Raw genomic sequence first — 21,007 nt, forward strand, 5'->3', positions numbered from 1 at the left:
CAACCTTTGTTCATCCGAAGACTTGGAAATCCCATATTTTACACTTACAGCCCATCTGAATTTGGAGTAGTCCCATTTCAAAGTGCTCAGTCACCACATGTGCTAGTGGCTACTATACTGGACGGTGTAGCTCTAATGGGCAGACCAGTGGTATAAGGAGACAGTCACACAGATAAACAATACTCCCTTACAAACTGATAAGCACCATGAGCAGAAAGCAGAGGTTACTACAGGCAAGGACAGGGAAACATTAAAGGAATCTTCTGGCACTTGCCTCACCCCTGCCAGAGTTCCTTTTTAGAAGTCAGTGGAACATTCTTATGCTTTTCCCCAAACCCCATTCACCACACATGCTCAGCATGGATGACTGTAAAATGAAGCATTCAGACTTTGCGGTCTGATCTTTGATAATTTTCCATCTAGGGATCAGGAGATGAATTGCTTCCATTTCTCATGGCTTTTCTTGGGCTGCAGGTCAGCAGCACAGCAGTCCGTGTCTTGGTACAGCCATAGATGATGTCATAAGATTGCACGTGGGGTCTGAGTGACTATCCCCACTGACTGAGGGTTTTTCTATCCAGGAGAAAGGGGCCAGCATCTGGATTCAGAGTAGGAATTTGAACCCCCAGACCTGGCATGAATCCTGCTCTGCCATGTACCTACTGGGTGATCTTTGGCAAGTTATTCAGTGTCTCTGATCCTCAGTTTCCTCATCTGCATAGTGGGGATAATGACCTTCAATGATTGGTGTGTCCATGGGGAGAGATGATCGTGGATAGTAAGAGCATCTGGGACATGGTAAACACTGAATGTTATAATTTTATTATTATTTTATTAGCCCATCAAGGATGCCCCCCCAAACTCTGAATTAATTGTTCCCTCATCACATTAGAGACTCCAGCGTTTGCATCACCTCCTCTCTTATTATGGTTCCCCTTGGGTGTAGCTGTGTCTCCCACTTAGCTCTGAGTTCCCAGAACAGAAACTGTGTCTTGTCCATCTCAGCAAAAACTAAAATCTACCTGCACTTGGTAGATTTTCTACCTTTCTGGAACATTCTTTATGTTTACCATTGCCTTTTCTTTTCCAGGAGACAGTTCCTAATGTTCCACCCACCAAACTGGGTCACCCCTCTCAAAGTGGGGTCACCCTCCCCACTTACACACTATCAAAGCCCCCTTGTACATTTCCTTCGAAGGCTTTAGCACTTGTAGTTAATGAGTTATCTGGAGAATCTGCTTTGATGTCAATCTCCCCTCTGGACTGTGAGTCCCATGAGGTTAGGACTCAAGTCTGCATTATTCATCACTGAGTTCTCAGCCCACAGTGCTTGGCACATAGCAGGTGCTCAGGAAATGTTTGCTGAATGAATGAAAGACTGTCATTCACTCTGGAATTTTAAAGACCAGAGACTAGGGGCACCTGAGTAGTTCAGTTGGTTGAGCATCAGACTTCAGCTCAGGTCATGATGTCACAGTTCGTGAGTTCACAGCTCACGTCAGGCTCCATGCTGACAGTTCAGAGCCTGGAGCCTGCTTCAGATTCTCTCTCTCTCTCTCTCTCTCTGTCTGTCTCTGTCTCTCAAATTAAAATAAAACATTAAAAATTTAAAAAAAATACTGGAGGCTGTTCTCAGAATAACAGCAAGAGACTTAAGGAACTTTTGATACTGACCTTTTTGAAATCATTTGCTCAGGGCGCCTGGGTGGCTCGGTCAGTTGGGCATCTGACTTTGGTTCAGGTCATGATCTCACGGTTTGTGAGTTCGAGCTGCACATCAGGCTTGCTCCTGTGAGTGTAGAGCCCACTCTGGATCTTCTGTCCCCTTCTCTGTGCCCCTCCCCTGCTTGCACTCTCCCTCTCAAAAATAAACAAACATTTAAAAAAAATAACACTTATAAAAAAATAATAAAACAAAATCATTTACTCAACATGAACCATACATTTCCCTCTACCTCTTAAATAATGAATTCTCTGTGGACCTTGTAAAACCTTCAAGCTATGCTGTCCAATAGAAATATAATGTGATCCATGCATGTACTTTTACATGTTATAGTACCTTCATTGAAAAACAAGTACAAGGAAACAGGTGAAATGAATTTTAATAAAAAATTTTATTTGACCCAGAATATCCAAAATGTTATCACTTCAGCATGTAATCAATATAAAAAATGCCGATGAGCAGTTGTACATTTTTTTTATTATTATTTCTACTAAGTCTTTGAAACCCTGTGTGTATTTTGCACCCACACCACATCTCAATTTGGTCTTGGCCACATTTCAAGTACTCAGTAGCCACATGTGATTTCTGCCTGCCATATTGGAGACTTTAGAGGAACCTCTGTGGTTTTTGAATTCTTCCCAGTGTGCTGTGTGTGGAGGCAGGGCCTTCTCAGGTGGTCTTCGTATCACGCCAGATAAGTGCACCTGAGGCTTATCACCCGGCGCTGGACAGAACCTGTCCCCATTAACAGGCAAGAAGGAAGGGGTCGGTCATACCAAGAGGTGACATATATGCGACTTAATGCATCCCATGAGTTTTACAAAGGGCGTTACATGTGTTAAGTCATTTGATCCTCCAGCAAGGGAGGGTGTGATGTTATTATCCTCATTTTACAGAGGAGGAAGTAGAGACATAGGGATTGAAATGACCTATCTGCTCCAGGACTCAAAGACAGTAAGTAGTGGGGCTGGAATTTGAACCCCGGTGACCTGATCCCAAGGCCTGTGCCTTAGTTGGCCACTTCTTTGAATGAACTGTCTCAGAATTGGCCCCTCCCATTTCCAGGATGGCATCACAGGCAGGACCTTGAGTTGGTGCAACCCGCTTAGATTTGTTCATTCAGCAAATTCTGTTGAGTACCTTCTGTGCACCAGACAATGTACTCACAGAGGTCACATCGAGGGAAGGAATTTGATAACAGACACTCCTCCAAATGACATCACTGGGATTCAGAAGAAAAGTGCAACTTTGAAAGAGGGTGATTTACAAGTGGATATTCCCCATAGATTCATCATTGAAGAAGTTGGCACCAGAGGGAGAGGTATATCAGTATCAGAGAATAAGGATGTTCCAGTCCAAAGGGGGATACCCAGCCCTGAATATTCCCAAGGATGTAGGGATATGGCAGCCTGTGGATAAGGACCTCGCTCTAGCCATGTGCTGGGATGGCCCAGGACTATGCCAAGGGGACTGGCTACCAAGAGCCAGCATCAAGGCCGCTGTGAGGCCAGAGCTCAGAATTCGTAGCCAGGAGCAGAGAGGGATGAGATGGCGGTATGTCCCAGAAATGTCTTGCTGAAATTCATCTTACGGAACCTCACCGGCAGAGTGAAGAAAGTCTGTGAGCAAGAGAACAAATGCATGAATGAACGCTTCACCACTGGGTCATTCAGCCATTTGTGTTTTCATCAGTCAGGAAGCATGTGTTGAGCTATTTGCCATCTTATGAGAGCTTTAACAATTTCTCTTTAATTCTCAGTAGCTAGGAATGTTCCCCAGATGTGTCACACTTTCCCCCAGAACATGTGTCATATTTGAATCTCCAGCATTGCCCTTTAATAACAGCAATAATAATAATAGCTGTTAGTAAAACGCTCTGTTGCAGGCCCTGTGCTAAACACTTAACATGCAGCTTCATTCAGTCCCCATAAGAGGCCTGGGAGGCCTATTTATAGGAGGTTCTAGTTTTCACCCATTTTCCAGCTGAGGAAACTGAGGATCAGAGAGGGCCAGTGATGTGCCCAAGGTCATATAGCTAGGATCCAGTACAGCCAGGATTTGAATGTGGACTTTCTTTTTTTTTTTAAGTGTCTTTATTTATTTTGAGAGAGAGAGAGCACAAGCTGGGGAGGGGCAGAGAGAAGGAGAGACACAATCCCAAGCAGGCTCCACCCTGTTAGCACAGATCCCAGTGCGGGGCTCGAACTCACATACTGTGAGATCATGACCTGAGGTGAGATCAAGAGTCAGACGCTTAACCAACTGCTCTACCCAGGCACCCTTGAACCTGGACTTCCTAATCTCTACACTTTTGACTTTCATTTCCCCTCCTCCTCCCCATCCCATGTTTGCAGATACAGAAAATGATCATATTTTCTTCTAGACTCAGATGCCATGATTACACATGACTCTTTCTCTTGTTTCCAAAGGTGGTGGCCCTTAGTAAGAGAAGTCAGGAGGCCGAGGCAGCTTTCCTGAGCGTTTACAAGCAATTAATTGAAGCACCAGGTAAGAAACACTTGGCTTCCATTAACTGAATAATTCATGACAAGGAACGGCCAGCCGTTAGGTCATTACACAGGGACCTCCCGTCAGTGGGATCCAAGAACAGGCCAAGATGCCTGGGTTAGGCTAGGCCCTCACGGGTGAGGCTTGTAGGGGGGAGATGGCCCACAGTCTGGCGTGACATGTCCCCACACACTCCTCCACCTTCCCCCACCACCTTCCAGTATTAGCCAGGGAGCTAGATCTCCCACCTGGACCTTCTTGGGGAGCCACATGTCTTGACTGCCAGAACCCCCATCCCATTGCCACGAAGCACAGAGGGTGCCAGAGGAAAGACCTCAAAATGTTTCCCCAACCTCAAAAACTTTATGTTCAGCGACAGGCAAACCCAAAAGAACCCGTACTTGTATGACTCTATTACATAAAATATGAAGAGGGGAAACAACCCAAGTGTGCCTCAGCGGGTGACTAGCTAAACTGGTTCATCCATACAGTGGAATACGAGTTAGCCATAAAAAGGAACAAAGCCCTGACACCTGCTATACCGTGGATGACCCTCAAAAACATGATGTTCGGTGAAAGAAGCCAGACACAAGGTCACATAATGTAAGATTCCACACATACGGGATGTCATAAATGGGCAAATCTGTTAGAGACAGATCTCAGATTGGTGGTTACCAGGGGCTGGGGTGGAGGTGGGGGTGACTGTGGGTATGGGGCCTCCTTTTGGGGGGGGATAAAAATGTTCTAGAACTAGATAGAGGTGGTGGTTGCACAGCATCGTGAATGTCCAGTGGCCAGTGAGTTGTTCACTTTAAAATGGTAAATTGTATGTTCTAGAAAGTTCACCTCAACTAAAAAAAATTAACCTGTACTGTTAGAAGTCAAGAGAGTGATTTCTGTTGGAGGAGGGCGATAGTTCCTATCAGGGGCCTCTGGGGGCCAGAGATGCTGTTTCTTGATCTCGGTGTCAATCACAGAGCAGTGAGCAGTTTAAGAACATTGAGCTGTACACCTAAGACATACAGATACATTTCTGTAAAAGGTTTCCCTTTTCCAAAATGGCCCATCCTATGCCACCTTCTCATTCCTTGACTCAGAAAAGGAAGCCCATAGAAGTGTAGTGATTTGCTTAACAACAGTGGGTCTGGGAGGGGACTCTCTGTGCTAACTCCCTCCACCCAGACAGCCCCCCCGGCCTTTCCGGGCCCCTCCACACAGCCCCAGGAATCAGTACTATCTGGTGATTGGGGCTGGGGTTTATGAAGAGGAAAATGAAATCCCAACTAAGCCAAGCCATGGATAAGACAAAATCATTTCTACCCAAGGTCAAGGTCGTTTGTGGAATCTTTGTGTTTGTGGGTGAGAAGGTCCCTCACTCCATCTGTCGTGGGCAACCACAGTAGCTTGAGTAGTGTCCTCTTGAAATTTACGTCCACCCTGAACCTCAGAATATGATCATATTTGGAAGCAGGGTCTTTGCATATGTAATTAGTTAAGGATCTTGAGATGAGACCGTCTGGATATAGGGTGGACCTTAAGTGCAATGACTAGCGTCCTTATAGGAGGAAGAGAAGACACAGAGAGACAAGGGAAGAAAGCCAGGTGTAGACAGAGGCACAGGTTAGAGTGATGTGGCCCCAAGTCCAGGAGTTCTTGAGGCCACTAGGAACTGGAAGAGGCGAGAAGGATCCTCCCCTGTGGCCCTTCAGTGGGAGCAGGGCCCCGTTGACACCTCAATTTCAGACTTCTGGCCTCCAGAGCTGTGAAAGAGTAAAATACCTGCTGCTTCCAGTCACCCAGTTGGTGGCACTTTTTCACGGCAGCCCTAGGCAACTGACACAGCAGTGCTGACTTGAGGCTGTCCCTCATGTCCCATGGTCTAGGAGAAGAGGGAATCCTTCAGCCTGTTTACTCAAAGTGTGGTCCCCCTGCAAGCTGGTTGGAAATCCAGCACCTCAGGCCCCAGTCAGCTTCTGCATTTTCACAAGCTCCCCGAGCCCTGTGAACATGTCAGAGTTTAAAAAGTACTCCCCCTGGGGTGCCTGGGTGGGTCAGTCAGTTAAGCTTCTGACTCTTGGCTTTGGCTCAGGTCATGATCTCACAGTCATGGGATCAAGCCCCACATCTTGCTGTGCACTGAGCACTGAGCATGCAGCTTGCTTAAGATTCTCTCCCCCTCTCTTTGCCCCTCCCCTGCTTGCTCGCTCGCTCTCTCTCTCTCTCTCTCTCTCCTCTCTGTCTCAAATTGATAGATAGATAGATAGATAGATAGATAGATAGATAGATAGATAGACAGACAGTCAGCAAGCACTTACCTGGAAAAGAGATTGTTCTGCCCTCTGTGTGTTACAAGCCCCAAGGGAACAGGTCAACCAGTCCCCTTCACTGGGGTACAAAGAGGTTGAGTCTGATGCCCGAGGAGCAGCGAGGCTCAGGTCTCAGCACATTCAACAAATATTTCCAGAATGTCTGCTCTGTGTGACAACTTGCCTACACAAGGGAGTCTGTGTTCATTTACTGAGGCTACTGTAACAAGTAGGGGACTTCAAACAACAGATATTTATTGTCTCATAGTTCTGGAAGCCAGAAATCCAAAATTAAGGTCCCTCTAGGGGAGGGGCTCTTCCTTAACCTCTTCCAGCTTCTTGAAGCTCCAGATGTCCCTTGGCTTGTGGCCATATCATTCCAGTTTGTGCCTCTGTCTTCACATGGCCCCTCCTCCATATGTCTGGGTCCCAAACCTTCAGCTCCTTTCTCTTATAAGGACACTGGTCATTGGATTTAGGGCCCACCCAGGTAATCCAGGATGATCTTCTACCAAGATCCTTAACTTAATTACATCTACAAAGATCCTTTTCCCAAATGAGGTCACATTCACAGGCTCCAGGCTTTAGGGCATGGGGGCCTAAATGTTGGGGGCCTATATGTTGGGGGCCACCATTCATATAGAGGCATGTGCATACTACAAATACCCTCCTTGCCCTGGTCCTGCCCTCTAGTCCCAGGAGAGAAGAATGCTGCGTGGGTCTTCTCAATGAGGATGTTTCAGCAGCAAGAATGGCTGAGGCTGGACCATACGGCCCTTAGAGCTCTACACCCACTATGGGGACGTGGCTGTGGGGCAAGAGGCCTAGACAGCCATGTCCACAGCCCCAGCAGGTGTCACCCTCACTGAGGACCATACCAGGCATGTGGCTGAGAGGCCCCATTCGTGGCAGGCACTTTGCTTATGTCTCTGCTCTCATCAGAGGTATCTGGAAAAATCATGGGAAAATAAACCCTCTTAATTTCCCTCATTCTTCAGTCTTTAAGGTCCCACAGGCTCCGTGACTAATGACTTTGGAGAGTGACCCACAGCAGACCCCACAGATGTCTCCCAGGAGTTCCCACACAAGTCTCATCCTCTGGGCCTCATATACCTCCCCTGTAGCATCAAGGGCAGCACTGAGACAGGCTTGTTTTCCAGGCTCCGGGCTAGACTCAGGGTGGAATCCTACCTGGACCACTTACTCGCTGGATGACTGTAGACAAATTAATTCGCCTTCTGAATCTCAGCCTCTTCTTGTAGAAATTGGAGACTGAGCTATTCTCATCATCATGTATGTGTCTGGCTTCCCTAGAAGTGAAATTCTCTAAGCCTGGGACTGAGTCATACTGAATTTGTATACCCAGAATCTGGTACCCAGTAAGTACCTAATAATTGTTGAATGAATTAGAAATAAGACTCAGATATAGAAATGGGGGAGGGGAAGAGGCATTTGAATGTAAAGGTGCCTTTTCAACTAAAGCCCTCTGCCTGTCACACGTTGATTTACTCAGCATTTATCAAGTACCTGCCGTGTGCCTGGTACTTGCTAGACACTGCAGACCTAGCCGTGAGCCTGCAGATGCAAATCCGGCCTTCAGGGAGCTTGCATTCCGGTGGCAGTGGTGACCAAATCATCGCTCGAATGATCATCGCTAGTGGCAAGCCTCGGGGAGCACCAGCAAGTCTAGTGCTTGAGGGCGAGGAGAGGCTATGGCCCTTGCTTGTCAAAGAGCCGTTAATTCTGGGGTTCACTTTATACAATCACAGGGCCACAGTGCCAGCCAGGGACTGTGAGAGGTCCCAGGACTGGTGCGGAGCTTTCCAGAAGCTTTCATGCCCTCTTGCCCTCTCCCCAAAGGGTCGTTCCAAGTCTGGTGCTGACTCCACGCGTCTAATTTCCCAACTCTGCTCCCCAGAAGTGGAGAGGCGGGGGAGACGTACGTCCCTAGCTGTCACTGAGTTGGAGAAAAGGAGCCTTAACTGATGGAGACATACCGTTCGAACGGCCCCTTTAGGGGCTCTAATTCATTTTCGAGACATTTAAGAATAACAAAATGTTTTAATGATTTCTTAGGGGAATTAGGAAGACATATTTTTGTTCTCATTAAATTTTATCCTCAGACACAAGAACCAAATGTCAGATGTGTTTTTGGTGCTCGGAGCTTCCCTGCTCGCTATCCCCCCCACACACACACTGCTCCAACCCCCTCCAGAAAAATAACACTCCTAGAAAATTTGCCAGGATGCACACTCTCCTGTTTTTATATTTCTTGACAGGCAAATTATTTGTCGAAATACTTTCCACCCCCCCTCCAAAGCCACACAAGTCCTGATTCAACATTTTTGTTTTGAATGACTGCTGCCAACACAAATCTTTGGCAGAGAATGCGATATGGCGTGATTGCTCAGCAAGTATTTTGATAAGTGTGCAGCCTGTATGTCTGTAATTACGAAAGAAAACCGTAAATCTTTTGGATATTGTTCACACAGATGTGGCGTGAAGTGAGAAAAAAAGCAGTAAAACGTGTTAAAAGCATAATTAATGTCATTGTTGTGGAGGATGATTTGATTTAAACCTTTCTGACTTCTGTATCGGTGGCGGCTGATTTCTTTATCACGCTCACAGTCACTAGGTACCGACCTGAGCTTCACAAAGCTAACTTGTTAACTGAGTGATTAGTTAAAAGGAAAAGGAAAAAAAAAAGGAAAGAAAGAAAAAAATGAAAAAAAAAGGAAACAAGGAGAGAGCAAGTAAGAGGGCAGGCAGAGGAACACTGCTGAAGAGATAAGAAGAGAGAGGTGAGTGCCCCAAAATGTTTTTTCTGCTTTACTTTGGTTTTTAAAAATCCAGTGCAGGAGACGGCAGCTCCTGACAGGCGTTTCTCTCCCTGCTGCTTCTTTCAGGAGGCAAGTCTGGTCAGCTTAGGTGCTCAAGCTACAGGGTCACACACAGCTGGGTAGGACTCCCAGCTTGGTGGTTTTGAGCTGTGTGACCTTGGGCAAGGGCCCACACCTCTCTGAGCTCTGATTTCTATGTCTTTAGCAGAAAGATAATACTGGAACCTACTCACCATTTGACAGAGGATTCACCATGCTAGGCATGAAAGCATTTGGCAGGGTTTAATAACCAGCCCATTGTAAAGCTGGCATCAGAATGTAAGTTACATGGATCACAGGTCTTTGCTGATAATCTCAAGGCTCTGTCATTTATCGAGGACATGAGGTGAGCAGTTTAGGCAACAGAGTTACTAAGTCTGGAATAGGAAAATGTTTTACGGTGTTTAGGGTTTTAAAAAAATTTTCCCCAATTATGAAAGCCACATATGCACAACTGTCAACTTCAGAAAATACAGAAAGGTAGAAAGAAGGCAAACTACCTACTGGAGAAGCAGTGGGAACACCTTTTCTTTCTGATCTTTTCCCTGCGTATTTTTTCAAAACGGTCGTTCATTCTGCTTGTACCATTTTGAATCGTCCTTCCTTTTACTAAACCAACACGAGCATCTGTATTTCCCTGTGTTATTAAAAGTCCTGGGTAACTTTGGTTCATCGTGTGTAATGGTCTCTTGTGTGACTGTGCTGTAACTTACTGGACCCCCTCTCCAACGTTGGGCACTTAGGGTGCTCTGGAATGCACAGCTTATTGGTACTGTGCTGTAGTTCTGAGGACAAGGAAGAAAACTTGGGAAGGAAAATATATCATAGCCACGCATTGACCACAAACCCTGGATCAGTGATCAGAAAGAATAAGAATTTTTTTCTCCTTATTGATTTATTTGGTGCTCATTCATTTATTAGTTACACTAAATATCTTTTCGTATGTTATGAACCACTCATATTCTTTTGTGAATCACCCATTCATGTACATGCAACCCATTTTTCTATCAGATCATTTTCTTAATGATTTGTAGACACTCTTTGTATATTAGGGATAATAACCTTTGTCCTGATAAACATGTCTCCTATCTTTCCCCCCTAGTTTGCCTTTTGTTTGTAATCTCTTGTATGATACATAGCAGGCATTCAAAAAATATTTGCAGAAAGCAGGGAATCTTACCAAACCTTTGCTTTATGGCTTCTGGATTTCATGGCATTCTTTTAAAACCCCTTCTTGATTAAAGGTTGTAGGGGCTTTTTTAGTACTTTTGTGATCTTAATTTTTAAAAATATGAATCTGAAATATATGTTGATGGAAGTAGTGAAGGAGGTTAAGATTTTAGCTGTGCATTTGTCCTAAATGACTTGTTCTACCGCCATCTAGTGGATAAGCCACTTTCACAAATATAGGAAATAAGGATTTTAGTGTAATGAGAAACTGTTGTTTCTGCTTGCTCTCACTTCCTTCCCTTTCTCCCTGAATATGCCTCTGCTCACTTGATCCGGTAGGGAACAAGGCCAGATTTTCCCTAAAATGGTAGTTAACTTTAGAAGGTATTACCCCACCATCTCCTGCCACACCTTGGCCCTTGCCACTTCCTCTGTCAGAAATGCTCTCTCCCCACGGCCACCTGTCTGACTTTCACTACTCCTGGTAACTAAGGACTAGAAGAAGATTAAATGGAAGCATCTGGCATGACGCTGGTACCCAGTAGGTGCTCAATACATGGCTGTTCCCTTTCAGAAGGAAAGACAGGCATTTCAGCTGTGGCTTTTCACCAGTTCACTCTCTGAGCACCTTCTAGTGCTGAGCCCTATGGGAATTCAAGCTTGAAGCTTCCTCTGCCCCCAGAGACTCGAAATCTGGCAGGGACAACATAACCCAAAGACAGATGGCCAGAACACCCAGCAGAAAAAGGGCTCCAAGGCAGGACAGCCAAAGAAGACACTCTTTGAACTTGGTTCTAAAGCATAAACTACCATCACTGTGTGGCTGTTTCTCGGGTGCTTCCTGTGTGTCAGACAGTGAGCCCAGCCCCCAACAGAACCAAGTTCATGATCCCCAAAGCCCCCTTGGCAGTAGGTACCACCGTCCTGTCCCATTGTGTAGCTGAGAAAATGTAGGCTCAGAGACTTTACCCAAGGTCACACAGCAGAGAGTGGTAGAGCCTAAATCCTGACGCTTGGCTCCTAAGCCAGCTGAGGTTTAATTTAAAAATTGATGGGCTGCCTGGGTGGTTCAGTAGGTTGAGCATCTGACTCTTCATTTCGGCTCAGGTCATGATCCCAGGGTCATGGGAGCAAGCCCTGCATCAGGCTCAGCACTGAGCACGGAGCCTGCTTAAGATTCTCTGTCTCCTTCCTCTGCCCCTCTTCTCCGCTCGTGCTCTCTCTCTCTAAACTAAAAATAATAAAAATTAAAAGGATTTGGACAAAACCATTGGAGGTTTGACCTCCAAAGAGAGTGACAAACAGCCAAGTGTCTTTGTTGCCAGTAGATTGGGAGGTTCTAGACTAAGAGGGTGAGCCCTTTGCTGAAATGCAATGTGTTACCCGAAAGAGGAACAAGTTAACCCCCAGTGGCCAAGAACTCCTTGTTCTTCTGGCCCCGGGCTCCAAATCCTGGTACTTTCACTGAGGGGAAACGGAGTCACAGAGCTCCGAATTCAGGGAACAGAGTGATGTGAGGAGGAGCACCAGCAGGACTCCAGGCTGACGGACCCGCCTACAGAGCAGGACCAATCCCCCGTTCTGTGCCTCCCATTTCATACTGCACTCGATCCTCTGTTTCCTCATTTGTAAAATATGGATAATGATCTTACCTAATTATAGGCCAGTTGATGCATTTGGAGAGAATGGAGAGCCCTTAGCATGGCGCCTGGCACAGAGGAGTAGCCCCATGCAACTCATCGAGCACCTACTGTTTGCCAGGCACTCCACTCACGACCAGGAGCACAGTGTTAAGCAAAACACACTGTCCCTGGGAGGAGGTGGGCACAAAAAACAAACAAACAAACAAAAATACACACTATCCCTGCCTGTCTAGAATTTGTGAAACTCAGGATATGGGAACTGTTTTTATTCTAATGGGAATGGCTTTGAGTCCTAGCTCTGCTGCTCCTGGCTGGGTGACCTTGCTTGAGTAACTGGTTCTGCCTCTCAGCCTGTCTCCTGTTCTGGAGAAGCACACTTACCTCCTGGTACCTCTGAAAGGGTTAAGCATGGTGAAGAGTGTAAAAGTCCTGTGAGTGTCTGGCACCTAGTAAGTGCTCAGTAAACAGTAACTGCAGTTATGTTGGTAGTGTTGTGATTACCACCACCACCCCGTGCCAAGAAGGAAGACCTTCTCCAGCCCCTCTGTCCATGCTTAAGCCAGAAGACCCCCAAAGCAGCCGGTGGAGGGAAGAGGGGGTGGGCGGACACATGGCTCACGGCTTCATGTAAGGGTCCTACGCCCCATCTGCTATGGAAGAGTTAAGATTAAAGGATCAAAGTTAGTCTCGCTGCTGCCGCCAATAGCCTGAGCCTCCCACCCATGCAGGCGCCCAGAGCCTGGGCCCAGATGGGAGAAGGCTTCTGTCTCAAAGATATTTTGGAGGGGCACACGCATACTTCTGCATATATGTGTTTCTAAACAGCCTCTCGGACAGCCTTCGCGGCTCCAGCTTTCCTAAAAAAAGCTCCGAATGCCACTTTCCTTCAGATGGACACAGTGGGAGGAATGAGACAGCTTTTCCTATCTCCCCGGCTCCCCCCCCCCCCCACCCCGCCACCAACCCCACAGACACTTTCTGAAAAAACACCAACAGCGTCAGCTAGCGGTAGAAGATGGAATAGATGATGTTTTAACCATCTCCTTCGACAACGCCTTTGGAAAGCCTGGTGTGGTATTAAAATATTACAGATCCGTTGACAGTATTCTCTAAGGGGTTAGATCCAATGTAACCAAAATGAATTAGTCATTCTATTAAGCAGTTTATGCATAAAGAGCAGGTTGATGGCTGTAAGACAAAGGCACCCCGCTTCCTGACGACGTTCCCCCTCCCTGCACGCCCGGCAGGACCTGCCCCCTCGGATGGTTCACATTTGATCTTCTGTGTCTGCCAGCGTGCTCAGTTAATCCAAAAGATTTGTTGTAGTCAAACATTTCTGATTTCGGGTCCCCTGTTTTGGGCTTTCTCATTCAGGTTGGATCTAAGGCCGTTTGATTCCCAATGCCGCTGCCCTCATCTATATATCGACTGTCTGTATGTCGCAGGAGTGAAGTGGGGAGTCCCGGCCCGGCTCTGGGCAGCTGCGTGTCTTGGCTGAAAGGTCTCGGGTGGAAGTGCTGAGCCCGGCAGAAACCGGGGCTCCCTGGCTCCAAAGGAGGAGTTGTGGGGATGTTTTGTCACTTTCCCGGACACCAGGGTATGAGGCTTGCCAGATGCCAGAGAGGGGGACACAAGTCGCTTTGGAGATTGGGGGCTGGGTGGGACCCAGTGCTTCCCCAGGTGAGGTCGCTTGACATAGGGAGCAGCTTCAGTGTACCTGGCACAGCACTGAAACTTTGAACGCATAGCGTGCCAGCTGTCACCTTCCTGCTTCCTTCTAGATGAAGTTTTAGTCAGGTGCCAGAGCATCTTAAACACCTATGGAATGCCTGTGAATCTCCCCTTTTAACCAAGGGAGATCCAGCCTTGGGCTCACGGTCTTGGGTAGAAATGGCATCTAACTAGAATTTAACAACATCAGTTTTCTTGTTTGTTTTCTTTGTGTTTATTTTTTTAAGTTTTTATTTGTTTATTTATTTATTTTTAGTAATCTCTATACCCAGCGTGGGTATAGAGAACTCATGACCCCGAGATCAAGAGTTGCATGCTTTTCTGACTGAGCCAGCCAGGCGCCCCCTCTTTATGTTTATTTTTTATGATTTAAAGCACCTCCTGGTTATGATGCAGGGTCCCGGTTATGTTTACAATAATGTAACAGGGTATTCCTTTAAAGTATTTTTAAGTTAAAAAACACTGAGTTACAGGAGCGCCTGGATGGTTTAGTCAGTCGGTTAGGTGTCCAACTCTTGATTTTGGCTCAGGTCATGATCCCAGGGTCGTGGGATCAAGCCCCGTGTCAGGCTCCATGCTGAACGTGAAGCTTGCTTGAGATTCTGTCTCTCTGGACGCCTGGGTGGCTCAATTAAGCATCTAGGTTTGGCTCAGGTCATGATCCCACGGTTCGTGGGTTCGAGCCCTGCATCAGGCTCTCTGCTTCGGATCCTCTGTCTCCCTCTATCTCTGCCTACCCCCCCCCCTCAAAAATAAATAAACATTTTTTAAAAAGATTCTTGGGGCACCTCAGTGGCTCAGTTGGTTAAGTGTCTTGACTTTGGCTCAGGTCATGATCTCACAGTTCATTGAGTTCAAGCCCTGCGTGAGGCTCTGTGCTGACAGCTCGGAGCCTGGAACTTGCTTCTGATTCTGTGTCTCCCTCTCTCTCTGCTTCTCCTCTGCTCACACTCTGTCTCTGTCTCTGTCTCTCTCTCTCTCTCTCAAAAACAAACATTAAAAAAAAGGTTCTCTCTCTGCCCCTCTCCCCCACTCATTCTCTCTCTTAAAAAAATTTTTTTTAATTAAAAAAAAAATTAAAAATTCTGAGTCGCATAAGGACAAATGTTAGGTTGGTAATCTTTTAGGGGCAGGTGGATGCAGCAGTTGTGAAGTGAGTATGCCAGTGCCTGGCATTTGGATTGCACTAGGTTCAAATTCAGCTCCGCCTTTTTCTAGCTTGGTGACCTTACTAGGCCTCAGTTTTTTCATCTGGAATATGGGGATATAAGCATCCCTCAGGTGATTGTTTTGATGATCAAATGAGATGTAAATATATGCAAAGCGCCTGGCATACGTGAGTGGAGGGGTGAGGAAATATCAGTTCCCTGGAGCTTCTGACTAAAGATACTGGCAGGGCATCTTGTCTACCCCATGTCCTAGCTTCCCAGATATGGGTGCCCCACCCATTCCAGGATTGGTGGTAGCTGGAATTTGGGGAACAAAGACCAGAAACTAGTGTTTGGAGAGCCAGAGCCTGCTCTGAACCCACCTACCACCCTCGGCAGCAACACGCAGACCAGCCTACAGGGAAGGGGGGTGAAGCTGGCACCAAAAGTCCCCAGACATTGCCAGCCTCTCTCAGCCCCACATTCTCATCTGTAAAATGGGTCAGTTGTTGTGAAGGTCGAGCTATGTTGTGTTTCTAGGAAAGTAACTGGGGCGGGGGGGCAGCTGGTCATAAGGGTCTACTACCCTTTCTCAGACTAATGGGGCCTGTATCTCCCGGTGCTTCCTCATTTCCTTCGAGGTTCTGTTCAAATGTCCGCTCCTTCAAGAAGCCTTCCCTGACCAGCCTGCCTCAATTAGCACCATTCCCCCACCACACATGTCAGGCCACTCTCTGCCCTGACCCTGCCTTGTTTCTCTTCTCTACCCCCTTACTGCCATTGGTTTATTTGTCCTTTGTCCTCTCTCCTCTCTAGAACGTCAACCCTGGGAAGGCAGAAATTCCCTCTTATTCACTGCTCTATCTCCAGGGCTCAGAAACTTCCCTGGCAGACAGCATATGCTCAGAAAACAATTGGCAAGTGGAGTAATAGTGTCTGACACATAGTAGGTGCTCAGTAAAAATGTACTGGTGAGGGGCGCCTGGGCAGCTCAGTTGGTTAAGCATCCAGCTCCTGACTTCAGTTCCGGTCATGACCTCATGTTTCTGCTCTAGCAGTGTGGAGCCTGCTTGGGATTGTCTCTCTCTCTCTCTCTCTCTCTCTCTCTCTCTGCCCCTCCCCTGCTCACGTGCTCTGTGTCTCTCAAATAATCTTTCCAAAAAATGTAGTTATGAATATATGGCTGCATTAGAAACTATTCGTTTCCTGTTGTTGCTATAATAAATAACCACAAACTTAGAAGCTGAAAACAACCTGCATTTACTGAGCACCTACTATGTGAAAAGCCATAGCAGGGCCCCAAGGGGAAAGAGAAGACTGAGGAATGAAAGCAAGATGCCCCCAGTTCCCCGCGACTGTCAGGTTCTCTGAGGAACCTCTTCCAAACATTTTAAAGATCTGTTGTCACTTCTCTCTCTTTCAATTTGTGTTTGTAAGAGCAGCCAGTGACATTTAGCTGATGGATCGAACCATGCTGTTGGATAAAGTAAGCGGGAAACCCTTGGATTTGCCAGCCACCACAGCCAAGCCTTTTACCTACGTGTAATTTGGCAATCTTCCAGTCGTCTGGATGCTAGTAATTTTTTTCCTCCCTAACTCAACCCCCAGCAGTACAGCTCAGGGCTCTGTGATTTCTCCCAGATCGGGGAGGTGGGAAGAAATGGGTTTCCCACACACCGTAAAATCTAAGAATTCCCACTATGCAGCAGCAGGGAGGAAATAAAGGGTAGAAAATGCCCAGGGAAGTATGACACCATCATTGCTGTGTGCTTTTCAGACACAGATCCTCCTGAAGCCATAGCCCAATGCCTCCACAGTTGGGGCAGATAAACCCACAGGAGAGTGAGAGCCCAGGAGCTGCTGCTTCCTCTTACACAATGGGCTTGTTCCCTGGGTGCCAGGTGAAATGGGTACAGCAGGAGGGAAGTACTACATTAGACTTGAGTGAGGACTTCCTTCCTTTGGGACTTGGAGTCTGGACAGCCCCCCAGTCCTGCCTCTCTCACAGTTGGTATCTGATCAGTTACCATGTATTATGGGTTGAATTGTGTGCCCCAAAAAGACGTGGAGGTCTTAACCTCTGGTACCCATGAATGTGACCTTATTTAGAAACAGGGACTTTGCAGATATAATCAAGTTAAGAAGGGGTCATTAGGTGGACCCTAATCCACCTAATGCTGGCGTCCTTAGAAGAGGAGAGAAAGAGACACAGAGGAGAAGGCCACATGATGACAGAGCCAAAGCCAAGGAACTACAAGCCAGGGATTACCAGCAACACCAGAAGCTGGGAGAAAGGCATGGAACAGATGGAGAGAGCACAGTTCTGTCAACAGACTTGGGATTTCTGTCCTCCAGAGCATGATGTATTAGTTTTCTGGGGCTGCCATACCAAATCACCACAGACTATGGAGCAAAGCCATGGAAATGTACACTCTCAGTCCTGGAGGCCAGAAGTCCAAAATTGTTGGCAGGGTCAGTTCCTTCTGGAGACTCTGAGGGAGAATCTGTTCCACTTGTCTCTCCTACTTCTGGTGGTAGCAGGCCATCCTGCTGGTAGACGCATCCTGGGCTGGTAGACGCATCACTTCGATCCCTGCCTCCGTCTTCTCTGTGTGTCTCTCTCTGTGTCGTCTTTTCTTTTGAGGACACCAGTTATTGGATTAGACAACCCTAACCCAGTGGACCTCATCTTAACTTGAGTTCTTCTGCAAAGACCCTATTCTAAATAAGGTCAAGTTCAAGGGGCACCTGGCTGGCTCGGCCAGTAGAGCACACGACTCTTGATCTCGGAGTTGAAAGTTTGAGCCCCATTTTGGGTGTAGAGATTACTTAAAACATAAAGTCTTTAAATAAGGTCAAGTTCCAAAGTTCTGGATGGACATGAATTTGGGGGGACACTATTCAACCTAGTACCCTGATAGGAAGAACTATCAGTTCCTCCCGTCTGCCTCTGGAATCTGAACCCTCTCCCCACTTCCACCACCTCCCTGATCTCAGCTGCTTGGACCTTCACAGTTGCCTCCCCTCTGGCTCCCTCTACAGCTGATTTTTCACACAGCAGCTTGGATAAGCCTTTGAAAAAGGCAGATGGAACGTGTCACTTTCCACTGTCCTTAGGATTAATTCCCCTCCATATCCTGTGACTGGGATACCAGTTACACACAGACAAGGCATCACCGTGCCCCCCACAGATGCTCAACAAGCTCGTGCCGAGTGAAGCCTGTACGTGGACTTGTATGTGCCCCGCCCCCACCCCGTGAGCTCTGCCCGCTCCAGACTCATCACTGGAAGATGCCAGCACCATACTGTGGGCTTCAGTTCACATCCACAGACTCTGCAGATTCTAGCAGCAGCCCCACAGGGGAGGCACTATGGCCGTCCCCATTTGACAGATGGGAAGATCAAGGGTCCAAGAGGAGACAGAGTAGTCACATATTGGTTTGGGTCCCATGGAAGCAGACCGATGCTAAGATGGCATTAGATACGCAAGAGGCGATGGGGGAGATGCCTGTGTAGGATGAAGAAGAGGAAGAGGAGGAGGCAGGGAGAGCCTTTAGATGGCAGTGCTGATCTGAACCTGGAGGGGAGGGGAGGAAGGAGGCTTGGTGGGAGGAACCTCAAAGAAAGTCCCAGCTAGGCTGACGGGCAGCCCCAGAGCAAGATGTACTGGTCTGCTCAGGCTGCTGTAATGATACCACAGACCAGGTGGCCGAGACAAAAGAAATGTGTTTCTCACAGTTCTGGTGGCCGGAAGTCCAGGATCAAGGTGCCAACAGAGCTGGCTTCTGGTGAGAGCTCTCCTCCTGGTTGCAGATGGCTGCCTTTGCTGTCTTCACGTGGCTTTTGGTCTGTGCACCTGCAGAGAGAAAGAGAGCTCTGGTGTCTTCCTCTCCACATAAGGACACCGTCCTGTGGGATTAGAGCTCCAACTTTATGTCCTCGCTCAACCCTAAAATTACCTCCTTAAAGGCCCTGTCTCCAAGTACAGCCACATCAGGGGTTAGAGCTTTAACACATGGATTTGGGGAGACATGGTTCAGTCCACGATACAAGAGTTGCCTGTTCCAGCATCAGCAGGAGTGGCCTCGCTCTGCAACCCCTGTCAGGCCCAGTTGAGGGGAGCAGCCCCAGGCAAGCATGGCCTCTGAGCTGATGCCACAGCAGATGGCAAGTGCAGCACGTGGTATGTCACCAGCTTCTTGCAGGAGGTTTCCACGGCTGCCACAAGTCATAATTATAAGCATAAAGGCAGCACTCACTCAGCCTGCTGGGGGCCAGGCGTTGTCATGGGGCTCGGCGTGCTCCCGGAATCCCTGCACAGCCTCTACCGTAGATCCTGTTGTCCCCATTTTACTGACGGGGACACTGAGACACACAGTGCCTGAGTGGCTTTCTCTGTAGATGTCACAGCAGGCTGATCCTCAGCCTCCCAGCCTGGCCCCCTCTCCCTTTGTCTGAGGCTGCTTTGGGAATTCACAACATTCATACCTCTTATGTCAAGTTAACCTGTGAAGATGTTTGAAATTATCTTTCTGCCTGTAGATCCTAGCTCTAAGGGATAAGCCCAGGGCCAAAAGCACTCACTTCGGCAGGATTCCATCCCTGTCTGATTGATACCCGGTGTTGAAACACATGTAATAGGAATTTGAGCGGCGAAGAACCCAGAGACGTCTGGTGCTTTAGTTAAGGTCACACAGCAAGCCAACAGCAAAGCCAAGAACAGAGCCCTCAGGGGCGCCTGGATGGCTCAGTCAGCTGAGTGTCCAACTCTCGATTTCAGCTCAGGTCATGATCCCAGGGTCATGGGATCCAGCCCTGCATCGGGCTGTGCAATGAGCGTGGAGCCTACTTAAGATTCTTTCTGTCTCTCTCCCTCTCTCCCTCTGCCCCTCTCCCCCATTGGTATGCACACTCTTTCTCTCTAGAAAGAGAGGAAGAGAGAAAGAAAAGAAAAAGAAAAAGACGAATAGAGCCCTCAGCCTCATGCTCCTGGCTACAAGTAGAAACTTCCCATGCCCTGCCTCAAGGCAGTTTGGCCTACTTACTACAAAGAATGGCCTGGTACCCTGAGCTCAAATCCCACCTCTGCCACTTCTGAGCTAGGTGACCTTTGGCACATGGCATCTCTTCTCTGGGCCTTTATTTTCTTGTCTGAAAAATGGAGAATAGCAGCATCTCCCTTACTGGGCCTCACCTTGGGGAAACGACTTCACCCTGCCCCCTGTGCCTCAGCTTCCCTGTCTAAAATGGGAACATAGTGCTGTGGTGAAGTCTGAAGGAATTCTAATGCATGCAAAGTGCTTTGGTTGTTAGATTCGGTCACAGCCTAATACCCCCTGCCGCTTTCTCCCCTCAAACTGGGAACCAGAAAGGAAGTGTGGGAGGAGGAGGCCCAAGGGCCTGTCCCAGTCCTGCCACCAACTCGCTGGCCAACTTCAGGGAAGTCACAGGACCCCCACTTTAGCCCCTCTGTGCCCTGGGGTGGGGAGCGTTGGACCCTTTCAGTCCCTCCCCAGTATGACTTTCCATGATGGAATTTTTGGGTCCCAGAGGACAGTTTAAAGGAGGATTATTGGATTCTGCATCTCCCAGGGGCTGATAAGAACATATGAGGCCCTGCCAGTCCCGAGACTCCACAGAGCATTTACCATGCAGACAGCTGACCTCCAGGTCACAAGACCAGGCGTGCTGCCTCCTCTCAGGTAATAGCAGCAGCCTTGTCACATTTACCAAGCCCAGCTATGCACCTAGCACTGAAAATCTATCTACGTTCTCTCTTCCAAACATCACAACCACACCCTACACACGTGGCCCCATTTTACAGATGAGAAAATAGAAAATGGAGGCTCTGAGAGGTTGACTAACTGTCCAAAGTTACTGGCCAATTTGGAGCCAGAAT

General features: G+C 47.7%; 1 protein-coding gene across 9 annotated transcripts in view; it reads left to right on the forward strand.

Moving 5' to 3' along the window:
* CUX2 (cut like homeobox 2) overlaps nt 1–21,007 on the forward strand; it is a 282,488-nt gene that overhangs the window by 215,976 nt on the left and 45,505 nt on the right. For 8 of the 9 annotated variants that reach the window (XM_042911620.1, XM_042911624.1, XM_042911623.1 and 5 more), the window contains one exon: nt 4,153–4,231. In XM_042911620.1, the coding sequence (XP_042767554.1) occupies nt 4,153–4,231 (79 nt within the window). Of the gene's footprint in view, nt 1–4,152; nt 4,232–13,648; nt 13,827–21,007 lie in introns of those variants that run through there. The other variant, XM_042911626.1, reaches the window with a different exon arrangement.

Source organism: Panthera leo, chromosome D3 (assembly GCF_018350215.1).
Source record: "Panthera leo isolate Ple1 chromosome D3, P.leo_Ple1_pat1.1, whole genome shotgun sequence".
Classification (NCBI taxonomy): Eukaryota; Metazoa; Chordata; class Mammalia; order Carnivora; family Felidae; genus Panthera; species Panthera leo.